Source organism: Dipodomys ordii, unplaced genomic scaffold (assembly GCF_000151885.1).
Source record: "Dipodomys ordii isolate 6190 unplaced genomic scaffold, Dord_2.0 Scaffold2, whole genome shotgun sequence".
Taxonomy (NCBI): domain Eukaryota; kingdom Metazoa; phylum Chordata; class Mammalia; order Rodentia; family Heteromyidae; genus Dipodomys; species Dipodomys ordii.
In genome coordinates this window covers 17,680,661-17,693,783 of record NW_012267218.1, presented here as the reverse complement: position 1 = coordinate 17,693,783, position 13,123 = coordinate 17,680,661, and the positions used below count along the sequence as shown (strand labels likewise).

The 13,123-nt window shown below is 39.5% G+C and overlaps 1 protein-coding gene across 1 annotated transcript in view; it reads left to right on the top strand.

Annotated features, from left to right (window-relative positions):
- The window catches only part of Tshr (thyroid stimulating hormone receptor), a 117,000-nt gene extending 107,617 nt beyond the window's left edge, over positions 1-9,383 (top strand). Inside the window, exons 9-10 of the mRNA XM_013014141.1 lie at positions 5,626-5,814; positions 7,708-9,383. Of these exons, the coding sequence (XP_012869595.1) occupies positions 5,626-5,814; positions 7,708-9,118 (1,600 nt within the window). The 3' untranslated portion in view covers positions 9,119-9,383. The remainder of the gene's footprint in view (positions 1-5,625; positions 5,815-7,707) is intronic.
- Positions 9,384-13,123: the final 3,740 nt, after the last annotated feature.

Genomic DNA, 13,123 nt, shown 5'->3' with positions numbered 1-13,123 from the left:
CTAGCCTTGAGCTGAAGAGCTGAGGGACAGTGCCCAGGCCCAGAGTTCAGGCCCCACAACCGGACCCAAAAAAATAAAAATAATAAAATAAAACTCTGAAATGTTGAAGTCCCTTATATAACATGACATAGTATTTATGTGCAACCTATACTTACCCTCTTGTTCCTAGGGTTTTAACTCAAGGCAGGCATTCTACCTGCCATACTTCCAGGATGTTGTTTTTTGTTTGTTTAGTTTTTTTGTATTAGTTATTTTTGAGACAGGATAATCTGGAAGGACCATGATATCCTTCCAAAAAAACTATAGGTGAGATGATAGGTATATATATACCATGCACATTATTTTCCTACTCACTCAGATGGAGCCTCAATAATTTTTCTGCTGGGCTGTTTTGGAACTACAATCCTCCCAAGCTCAGCTTTCCACATGGCTAGATTGACAGGCATGTACCAACATACTCAGCTATTGGTTGAAGAAGATACCTAACATGGGCTGGCCTCAAACTAGGATCCTCCTAATCTCAGCTTTACACGTAGCTAGGGTTCCAAGTGTGAGTGAGCCACCAGTGCTAGGCTCCTCTTGTATACTTCCAATCAGCTCTAGATTCCTTAAAATACTGAGTGTAATGTAAATGCTATGTATAATTATGCTTTTTTGTACAATGGGGTACGTTGTATTTTGATTATACTGACCCACTCTATTATCCGTTATCTTCTTATGCCCCCACTTAAATCTGAATGTGTTTTGTTATTCTGTTTCATATATGGGTATAATGTGCTTCAGCCATATTAACACCTCCCCCTCCCCCTTTGCTTCTGCCCTCTTTCCTCCCACTGATTCCCACTGCATTTACATTCACGTCCTTGTTGTTTTTGTTTCGTTTTCATTTCATTGTTTAGGTCTAGAGTCCACATATGAAAAAAACACAAATAACAGTTGTCTGAGTCTGGCTTATTATGTCTCTTAGTATAATGAATTCCAGCTCCACCCATTTTCTTGAATGTGATATAATTTTGATCTTTATACCTTTATGCAACATTTTTGTTACTTGACAGTTGGTAGATATCGGGGTTGTTTCTATGGTTTGGCTATTAAAAATAGTTCTGCTATAAACATGAGTATGAGAGTATCTCTATTTTGTTCTGACTTGCACTCCTTAGCATATCACCTGGGCTTACATAGCAAAATCATATGATAGTTCTATTTTTATATTTTAAGGAATGCTCATACTGATTTCCAGTTGTGGCTGTACTAGTTTATATTACCACCTGTAGTATCTCAGGGGTCCTTTTCTCTACACACTCAACAGCATTTACTGTGGCTTATTTTCTTGATGTTTACCATTCTGATTGGAGTGAGATGGACTCTCAAACATTGTTTTGATTTACATTTCCTTTGTGACTAAGAGTTGACCATTTCTCTTTTTTTTGTACGTTTTTTATTGTAAAAATACTGTACAGAGGGGTTACAGTTACATGAGCAAGGTAATGAATACATTGTTGCTTCCTCCTTTGTTTTTCCCCTATCATCCCTACCCTCCCACCTCCACAACTACTCCCCGCCCCACCAGTGTTGACCATTTCTTCATGTATTTATTGGTCATTTGTTTTTCTTTTGAAAACTGTTTATTTGCTCATTCACTAATTGGTTCTGTTCCTTTTGTGTTTAAGTTTTTTTACTTTTTTACATATTAATATCTCTGTTGAATAAGTACATATTAATATCTCTGTTGGCAAAGATTCTCTCCTGCAGGCTATTTCTTCAATCTAGTGATTATTTCTCTTCATGTAAAGAATCTTTTCAATATAATATAATCACACTTAATTGTTCATTTGTTTGAAATGGGGTCTTAGTAATATTTTTTGCCCAGCCAACTGCATATCTCTGACAGTTAGGATTACAAGACTAGGCAATCATGCTTGGCTCTTCTTTTTTAAACTTTATCAGAAGGTTCTATATTCATCTGCCTGATTTATCTTCAAGCCCTGATATCCTGTTTTGGAGATGTGTTTGTGTGTGTGTGTGTGTGTGTGTGTCTGTGTCTGTGTCTGTGTCTGTGTGTGTTTGCTGGTCCTGGACTTGAACTCAGGGCCTACCTATTGTTCCTGAGCCTCTTTGTGCTCAAGGCTAGCACTCTACCACTTGAACCACAGTGCCACTTCTGGTTTTATCTAAGTAGTTTATTGGAGATAAGAGTCTCACGGACTTCGAACAGTGATCCTCAGATGTCAACCTCCTGAGTAGCTACGATTATAGGCGTGAGCAATGGGTGCCTAGCCTGATATCCTACTCTTAACTTGATCAACTACTCTATTGGATAGGCTCTCATTTTTTTGTTGTTGTGACTGTACATGGATCCGAGATTCTTTGGGGTTTATTTATTTTTTGTCAGTCATGGGGCTTGAACTCTGGACCTAGGTGCTGTTCCTGAGCTCTCAGCTCAAGGCTAGTTCTCTACCACTTAAGCCGCAGCATCACTTCTTGTTTTCTGAGTAGTTTATTGGAGATAATAGTTTCGCGGAAGTTCCTGCCCAGGCTGGCTTTGAACTGCAATCCTCAGATCTCAGCCTCCTGAGTACCAGGATTACAGGTGTGAGCCACCGGCGCCCAGCTCTTTTAGGGGTTTAAATCTACAGGATTTTGTTATATTAAATGTTGATGGGCCAAAGTTAGAAAAGAAGTCCAACACCATAGAGTTATTTCAAAGGTTTTCGTTTGAGCAACTCAGTGAATGGGAGTGCCGGTTACCAGATGGAAAAGAACAGAGAAGGAACAGATTGGCGTGGGAGTAGAGAATTACAAAGTTTTAGATGGATCTATTTAGTTGGGAGCACCTCAGGTGGTAATGTCAAATAAGCAGCTGAGGACTGGACTAGAGCTATATTTTTTGGATCCTTTTGACTTAAATTCAGATAAACTCCATATTGGAGTTTATCTGAACCTAATGAATGCCTATTATTATTTGATAGGTGTTTCTGCTATAAGATCTGTGTGACTACATATATATATATATATATATATATATATATATATATTCTCCACCATCTATTTTCTCTATACCTACATCAAGCACTCTCATAGCAAGAAGCCACCTGGGGTATGCTCATCACAAACACTCACACCACAAACTCCCTCCTTCCCTCCCTCCCATATTTTTGATGAGTCCCTAGAGACTACTGCACTTAGATCTATGTTCAAAGCCTCCAGAGACAGGAAGATAAAGGCCAAAGCACCTGGAACATGAAGCTGAGAAGACTAAATCCAAATTATTCTGATGGCTCCATTCTTGATCTGATGAGTCTCTTTGACCTTTGTCTAAATTTTAGTAACTTCCTGCTCCACAAAAAATACTGTAATAAGTGAGATGAGCTTGTGAGCCACCCAGAGAGCATATTAAATGATGCAGACTCCTGGTGTGGGATGTGGCTTAGTCTGTATTACAGGTAATTCTCATGCTAGCCTAATGTAGTGCCTAGACCAGAAATGCTGATTTTTTCCAAGTAGAAAGCTGATAAACTCCTCAACATCAACTATCTGCCTTAGTGATAGCTCTACAACTTAGAACACACTGGCAGTTTTTAAGTAAAGCACTAAATTATTTGACACACCACTCCCTTGAAGAAGTTGGCTCAATATCCTCTGCCTTATAATTTGTTAGTTCTTTCACTGATTTGCTATCTACTGCATATATTGATGTGTGTGTTCACCTGAGCTTATTCCTTTAAGGAATGAGTTTGCATTTTAATAGGTATTCTTGATAAAATCATTCTCAAGAATTCTTTTTTAATATATATTTTTGATTGTAAAGATACTGTCCAGAGGGGTTATAGTTACATGAGTAAGGTAGTGAGTACATTTCCTATCGAGCACTGTTTCTTTTGTTTTTCTCTTACCTTTCCTTCCTTCCCCTCCTCCCCAACGCCTCCCTTCCCCCCACCAAAGTTGTAAAGTTCATTTTCAACATAGTGTCTTGTACATCTCATTGTTACAATGTTAAGAATTCTCAAGTAACCATTATTCTTGAGTAGTCATTCTAGTTACTGCACTGCCAAACATCCCAAAACTAAGGGGTATAAAACAAACACCTTATTATTAGCGTAGCTTTTATAGATCAAGAATTTAAATAATGGATTCAAGCAGGATCCTCTGCTCTGTGGAACCTGGGGTTCAGCTATGAAGTCCTGAAGGCTAAGGTGACTCAACAGCTGGGAACTGGCAGATTTGGTGGTGAGGTAAATCCTAAAATGGACAGTCTTACTTTAAAAGTATTCATGAGCTGGTCACCTGATGGCTCATGCCTGCAACTCTAGGAACTCAGGAGGCTGAGATCTGAGGCTCACAACTGTCAGGAAAGTTGGTGAGACTCATATTTCCAATTTACTGCCAAAAGCCAAAAGTGGAGCTGTGGTTCTAAGTAGTAGAGTGTTAGTCTTGAACAAAAAGGCTCAAGGACAGTACCCAGACCCTGAGTTCAAGCCCCAGGACTTGGGAGAAGGGGAGAAATCAAGTGATGATCTTACTCAAGCTAATAATTCACTGCAAGTAAAACAATTATGGAACATGACAGACAATCTGGACTCAGGAGTTGAGAAAAGAAAAGATAATACCTGGTTAAAAGTTATGAATTAATTTTGAAATTCAAAATTTTAAAGTCAAGCTTACTAAGGACCTCACCCATATAATACTAATATTATATTTATATACATTAATATATTTATATTATAATTTTATTTATATATTTATAATTACTAATATTTAGTAAGAATTTTTTGTCAAGTCAAACACATGTACAAAAAAGTAAACAACTCATAAAAAATTATGAATTAATTCTACTTTAATACCTCACAGGAGTACACAATTCCCAGGCCTAACACTATCTCTCCCATAATTTGTAGGAGTAACTTGAATCTCATTTCAGATAATGATTTGAGCTTTCTTTATAGAAATGCATTTATGGGGGTAGGAGAAAGTGGGAGAAAAATAAGGGAAGGGGTAACAAGTTTGACAAGAAATGTACTTACTACCTTACTTATGTAACTGTAACCCCTCTGTATATCATCTTGACAATAAAAAAAAGAAATGCACTTATAGTCTTCTAAACTGGGGAAATAAGAGTTGTTCTTAGTCATGAATTCACTAATTGAGGCCTTTAAGTTCTGAAATAATTAGGAGACTATTTTCACAATATTGGTGTTATACCAGTCTACTAGTCCCCAGAGAGACTGATGACAATTCAAGTGCCAGTAAGCATGTTCAATTTTATTTATCGTGGCTTCTTGAGATCCTTTATCAGTTGTACAGTATCATTTTGCAAAGTAAAACTAACATCCATCTGTTACTCCAAGAGTTTGCAGACAGAATATAATGTGAAAATAGTATTTGTGTTGATAAAATACTGGCATTACAAGCAAAAAAATAGCCGGTACTTATTGGTATTGATCTAAAAACTGAGTGTCCCTTCCTCAGACCAGTAGCTGAATATAAAGAACTCAGTTCACATATTCAGCAGCAGAAAAGCAACAGATCTGTCCCCATTCATCTCAGATCTGTTTGCTTTTCTGGCCAAGGACTGAAAGGCCCTAGGTGCTTACAGCCTCTCTGTGTGTTCTGTTCTCTACATCCCAGGGATGTGTCTCACACCAGCGTCACTGCCCTGCCTTCCAAAGGCCTGGAGCATTTGAAGGAACTGATTGCAAGAAACACTTGGACTCTTAAGAAACTTCCACTTTCCTTGAGTTTCCTTCACCTCACACGAGCTGACCTTTCTTATCCAAGCCATTGTTGTGCTTTTAAGAATCAGAAGAAAATTAGAGGGTAAGTAAAAGGGGCCTTGAATAAGTGACTAAAGTCATGGTAGAAGATGAACTGATTTCTGGGAATATATCTGGGAAGTATATCTCTGTAGTTTGAAAACCAGAAGAAAAGACTTAACAATGTCTACAAAAACCGGAAATGCATCAAGCAACATGACTGGAGGCACAAAGTGGTTGTAGGTGAGAAGAAATGCCAATGTTACTGGAGAGAAATGGAGAGGGGAGGTGACAAGCAATGATGAAGTAGAGATAGGCATGGTTATATCATGTAAAATCTTGTAGAGGTTACATGGATATGATTTCAGGCTTCCACATGAAACACGAACACCACAGCCATAAAGATAGGCTTACGAACAACACTCACAATTGGGCTATCTGATCTGTCTAGGCCCTGAAAATGTCATAGTTCACTGGGTAGATGTGTATAGGCCTTGGAGTAAGTTTGGCTTATACTCAGCCTTCCAGGTCCAGATTGTTATTCCAGTCTAGTTACTCAACTGCTCTGTGCTTTTGAAATGGAGAACATAATGATATACATCACTCATAGTGATTTTGAAAAGAAGAAATAAGAGACTGAACAGAAAACACCTAGACTGGAATGGACTGGAATGTTGAGTACTAATAACTATCAATTGTGGTATATGTTATGTTAGTATCTAGCTGCTTATCAGAGAAACAATCCTCTTTCCTTTCCATGCTTTCTCTGACTCTTTTCATCTAGTTATTTCCCCTTTTGTGTCTTATAGCAGGCCATAAATTTCTATACTCAGCTTTTTCAGTCAGAGGAAACATAAGGATCTTACTGTATGAGTGGCAGTGAGAGTCAAATTCAAATACCCTGCAAAGAAACCCAATATGGGTGTACTAACTACAGAAAACTAGTGAGGAGGGGCTCTGCAATGAGAATAGTAGATGCTGTACTCTGGCACGGAGTAGGAATGAAAAGGGATGGGTGGGAAGGTGGAGTGAATCTCAGGATCAAGTCCAGGTTCCTTGGAAAAACTAGCTAACCCACTAGATAGTTTCACAGGAGTTCAACAGATGAATCAAAATCTGCTCAGAATTTGTAAGTTTGGTGAGCCAGACATAAACTAAATCTCATGCCCATGAGCATGCCTGGACAGTAGTGTCCATTTATTTATTTGTCCAATAAATATTGGTTGAATACTTCTATGTGCCTGGCACTGTCTTCTCCACAATGGTAATCAGGAGAGACGAGAGCTCAATCTACATGTTGTTTACAGCCTAAGGGAAGAGAAACAAAGAAGAAGAAAATGTCAGACATACCAAACATAAAGGTATTTAAATTTTTAAGGAAGTCTCTCTGAGAGAGGAGTGTTTGGTTTACAACTGAGCAATCTGTAGAAGCAGCTATGAGTTTTCAGACAAAAGGAACACAATTTCCATGCTTTGAACAGGAGTAATAATTGACAATGAACTCGTACGTGGCACTCCCAATGCTCCAAGAACTATCGATAAGAAATATGGTCACTGAGGGGCTGGAAAGGTAGCGCAGTGGTAGAGTGCTTTCCTCCCATGCATGAGGCCCTGGGTTCGATTCCTGAGCACCCACATAAGCAGAAAAGGCCAAAGTGGCGCTGTGGCTCAAGTGGTAGAGTGCTAGCCATTGAGCTGAAGAGCTGAGGGATAATGCCCAGGCCCAGAGTTCAAGCCCCACAACTGAAAAAAAAAAAAAAAGAGTTCATATGTAGAAATATGGTCATTGGATCATAAGGGAAAGGAAGCAATGGAAAACAATGCAGGAAAGGCAGTTCCAACTAGAGTGTATGGTATGGTGTAAAACTATGTGTGTCATAGTAAATAGTTTACATGTTTTTCCAGTGTTGTGAGTATCACTAGTTGATTTTAAAGAAGTGGTCCTGTTGTCTTACAGAATCATTGAGTCCTTGATGTGTAATGAAAGCAGCATCCATAGCCTGCGTCAGAGAAAATCTGTGAATGCCTTGAATGGCCCCATCCATCAGGAATATGAAGATGTTGGCAATAACAATGTTGGGTATAACCAGAACTCCAAGTTGCAAGATAGCCACAGCAACTCTCATTACTATGTCTTCTTTGAAGAGCAAGAAGATGAGATCATTGGTTTTGGCCAAGAACTCAAAAATCCTCAAGAAGAGACTCTACAAGCCTTTGACAGCCACTATGACTACACTGTGTGTGGGGACAATGAAGACATGGTGTGTACGCCCAAGTCAGATGAATTCAACCCCTGTGAAGACATCATGGGCTATAAGTTCCTGAGGATTGTAGTGTGGTTTGTTAGTCTGCTGGCTCTCGTAGGCAATTTCTTTGTCCTGTTCATTCTCCTCACTAGCCACTATAAACTGACTGTCCCCCGCTTTCTTATGTGCAATCTGGCCTTTGCGGACTTCTGTATGGGGATATACCTGCTCCTTATTGCCTCTGTGGATCTCTACACTCACTCTGAATACTACAACCATGCCATTGACTGGCAGACAGGCCCTGGGTGCAATACAGCCGGTTTCTTCACTGTCTTTGCCAGCGAGCTGTCAGTATACACCTTGACAGTCATCACCCTGGAGCGATGGTATGCCATCACCTTTGCTATGCGCCTGGATCGGAAGATCCGCCTCAGGCATGCATACACCATCATGATTGGGGGTTGGGTTTGCTGCTTCCTTCTTGCCTTGCTCCCTTTGGTGGGAATAAGTAGTTATGCCAAGGTCAGCATCTGCCTACCCATGGACACCGAGACTCCTCTTGCTCTGGCATATATTGTCCTTGTTCTGTTGATTAATGTTGTTGCCTTTGTCATTGTCTGTTTCTGTTATGTGAAGATTTATATTACAGTCCGAAATCCCCAGTACAACCCTCGAGACAAAGACACTAAAATTGCCAAGAGGATGGCAGTGTTGATCTTCACTGACTTCATGTGCATGGCCCCAATCTCATTCTATGCCCTGTCAGCACTTATGAACAAGCCACTCATCACTGTTACCAACTCCAAGATCTTGCTGGTACTCTTCTATCCACTCAATTCTTGTGCCAATCCATTCCTCTATGCTATTTTTACCAAGGCCTTCCAGAGGGATGTGTTCATCCTGCTCAGCAAGTTTGGCTTCTGTAAACGCCAGGCTCAGTCATACCAGGGCCAGAGGGGTTCTCCAAAGAACAACACCAGTATTCAGCTTCAAAAAGTTACCCAGGACATGAGGCAGAATCTCCCCAACATGCAAGATGACTATGAACTGCTTGAAAACTCTCATCTCGCTCCAAATAATCATGGCCAAATCTCAGAAGAGTATAAGCAAACAGCTTTGTAAATTGATCCTCTGTTATTCCCACTTGTAAGTCAACTATACACAAAGTTGGTTTCTTTAGCCCACAATCCAATCCCTTGACACATGAACACACAGGTGACCCAGTGCTTATTTAGGCAGTGTTCCATGGGACAAGAATTCATCTCTAAGGAGTTACAAGCTTTATCTTAATCATTGTCTCTAAGGAAGAGAAACTATGAGCAGGTCTTAATCCCAGGCAATATCAAAACAATCAATACTTTCTAGAGGACTTGTTTGATACCAAGTCCAGAGCTTATCATGTGTGAGATATTCAATTAAAAATCAGTGGAACCAAGTCAATATGGATCTTCTCACTTTTACATAGCCATTCATGCTAAAGATTCAGCAAATGGTCAAAGCTATTTACTTAGTGACCACAGTATAACACTTCTCATATTGGTTCAGTCCAACTTTATGCTACCCGATATAATCAAGGAAGGTTGAATTGAAAAGCCATCCAAGACCTTACTGGTGGCTCGTGCCTGTAAACCTAGCTACTCAGGAGGCTGAGATCTGAGAAACAGTTCAATTCCAGCCCCGGAAACAAAGTCCGTCTTATCTCCAATGAACCAACAATAAGCCAGAAGTGGAGCTGTAGTTCAAGTGGTAGAGCACTAGCCTGGGGTCACAAAGCTAAAAACAGCACCTCCACCCTTAGTGTAAGCCCCAGGAGCAGCATGCACACACACATAAACTGAAAAGCAAAAAACAAGTAAATGAAGATTAGCTACTGAGATACAGAGGGGAAAGGTTTAACATTGTTGTTTTTCTTGAACTCTGAAACAATCAGCCCTTGACTGAAATCTAGGATGTGCCCTAGCTGTGGTGTGTTGCCTAGAAAAACTTAAAAGATGTCAGCATATATGTGGCCTAGCAAACCAGGAATCAATCTTCTCAGATATGCTCATAAACATTAAAGATGGGAAACTCTACAAAGTATCTCTAAATAGCAACAAATGGAGACTAAGAGCAGACCACATGTTGTCAATCACCTGTTAACTAATATAACAGGCTGGGCAATAGTTAACTATAGGACTCTGACAAATCACTGGTTGTCAGAAGTCTGAAAAAATGGAGGAGCAAAATGTCCTCTTTCCATGTCTTTCCATGACAGAGAGAGGAACACTAGTGGGTAGGATCTGTTCATCCTATCTTCTAGAGCTGCCTTCTCTTTCTTTTTGGAACCTAGACACATGGTTTAAGAAAATGTTTTTCTTTATTTCTATTTTTGGTCACAATGCCTGAACCAAAAGTTATATTCAGTGACTACGTTCATCTAGATACTAGCTCTATACTGCTACTCAGTCACATAAAAGATGGGTTTGCAAATTTGGGGTACTTAAAATACTTTAAAGAATTTGGGGGCTGGGAAGGTGGCTCAGTGGCAGAGTGCTTGCCTTGCATGCATGAGGCCCTGGGTTCGATTCCTCAGTACCACATAAGCAGGAAAAAAAAGCCGGAAATGGTGCTATGGCTCAAGTGGTAGTGCGTTAGCCTTGAGCTGAAAGAGCTGAGGGACAGCGCCCAGGCCCAGAGTTCAGGCCCCACGACCGGACTCCCCCTTTCCCCCCCAAAAAAGAATTTGGAACACTTACTATGCAGAGCCACTTTAAAACACTTGTCTTCAGGGATTCATTTCTTGACTTAAGTATTTGTAGTCCCCTTATAATACTAAACTTGTCAAAAGTGATCCCTTCTATCCCTGTTAGTCACTAGTCTTTATTCCCCCAACAGAACATCCCTACTCTAGTCAGATGAATGCTCCATTTTACCTGTCATGATTACATGTCTGACTCACCTGGGACCTCTCCATAGTCATACCTATTCCCGACACCAACACTTTCACATCTTAATAGAAATATTAGGAACACCTAAAATCATGGCTTTCCCAAAAGTTCATTATTTGTAACTAATGAAATTAAACAAACAAGTCATCTTTTTTCACGTGTTTCTCTCCTATAACATTCTGAAGCATCATCTCTTCACAGAGAATGTGTTTTGTCTTGACTAGCCCAACTAAAGCTTTGGAAATAGCCCTAGAAAAGTGACTTCAACAACAGAATTGTTATTAAAATTCACCTTCAAAATGTGAAATAAATGTTCTTCCTATAAAATGACTGTGTAGAGTCCTATTGTACGATCTTTTTGTAATCTGTGATTTTCTTTTAGCATAAACATTATACATGTTAAAAACTACAGAGGGGAGGAACTTGGCCTGTTTGCTTAAACAATCAATGTTGATAAATTTGTTGACTATAAGTTAATAACTCACTCCCGGCAAAGTGAGTTATGATTCACAAACAGGTAGTGATAGCTGAGAGAAATAAATCTCAGTATAACAATATATCAAAGCCCTTGCCTTGCATGCCTGAGGCCCTGGGTTCGATTCCCAGCACCACATAAGCAAAAAGAAAAAAGCCGGAAGTGGCGCTGTGGCTCAAGTGGTAGAGCACTAGCCTTGAGCTGAAGAGCTGAGGGACAGCGCCCAGGCCCAGAGTTCAGGCCCCACAACCAGACCCAAAAAATAATAATAATAAAAATAAAACAATATATCAAGCAAATTATTAGTATTGATATTAAGAATTTAAACAGTGTTTCAATGAAGATAATAAATCTATAGGTCTTTCTCAGAGTTTTCACTTTAACTGGAATTTTTCAATTATCTGAGGAGAGATTCAAAGTACGATAACTAGATAGGCTAGTTCAAGAGACATTTCAAAGGTCAGGTGTGGTAGATTACATCTGTAATTTCAACCTAAGGTACATAGTGAGACCCTGTTTCAAACAAAAACAGGAAGTAGGGAGAGGGAGAAGGAGAGAAAGAGGGGAGGGAGAGAGAGGAATGAGACATGCCCTAGAGATCATAAATATTGCTCAAAGAAGTATCTCCTAAAACACCCTCTAAGTTTATAGGTTCTTTATGAATAACCTATTAATCCATTATTTCTATTAGTAATCAGTTACTAACCAGTTAGTAGTGTGGCACCAGAACAGTAACAATAGGGTAAAAATGAGAGAAAGAAGAAAACCATAATCTCAGAATTTCAAAACAGAACAAAAGCAAAGAAACTCTTTGAGAAGAAATGCTCCTACCTGCTTGCAGTCTTTGGGAGGAAGCCATATCATACCCCAGCAGTGATTCTCCTTCCCTTGTGCATACCTAGAGAGACAAGAAACACTTGTTGCAGGTTTTAAAACTGAAAGTTCCAGCTCAAAGTGGTGGGCAGAGTCCCTACCTCTACTGACGTTCTTTTTTCAGTTCCCACTGAAATGACATGGAAAAGTATAAAATGAGATTAAGACAAAAATAGAGAACAGGAGGAATGGAGCATCCAGCAAGCAAACTAGGCTTGATGGCTTTCCGACAGGTGGAAAGCCTCAGGCTTTGAGTTGATGAATAACTCAGAGCACAGGAGGCTGCAGCTGTGAGGGTACTTGCAAGATAAGGCTGTAAATCTAAAAAGAAATTGTCCTTCCCCATAGAATTCCAGAGGAACCTCAACACTTGAAAGTGGTAGGACTGAGAGACAACTTAAGGTAACTAATTATGAGTCTGTTTCCCTCCCATCTGCCTACATTCCAGATAAAACAATACACACATTTAGTGTTGGCTCCAGCCTGAACTCAAGATCTGAAAGGAAGTGAATGACTACTGTGGAGGTATTGGACTGTAGTTAGCAGTCCTGGATACCTATGCCATCTGCTGACATCAACTATTTTATAATTCCAATAAAAAATCTTGGAGACATTGGAAATAATGTTGGGCTCCACAAGAGTAAGTTGTTATTTCTAAAAGTAATAATCAAATTCAGGTGTTTGAACACACAGACTTACAACGAGATTGCCAAAGCAAGAGCTTTATTTAAAGGAATGTAAGTTAAAGAAAAAAATCCCTAGAATATCAAATGACAACAACAACAAAAAAGCAAAACATAGGACAAAAATTGAGAGATATAGAACCTCAGTCTCTAAGTCCATTATCTGTCT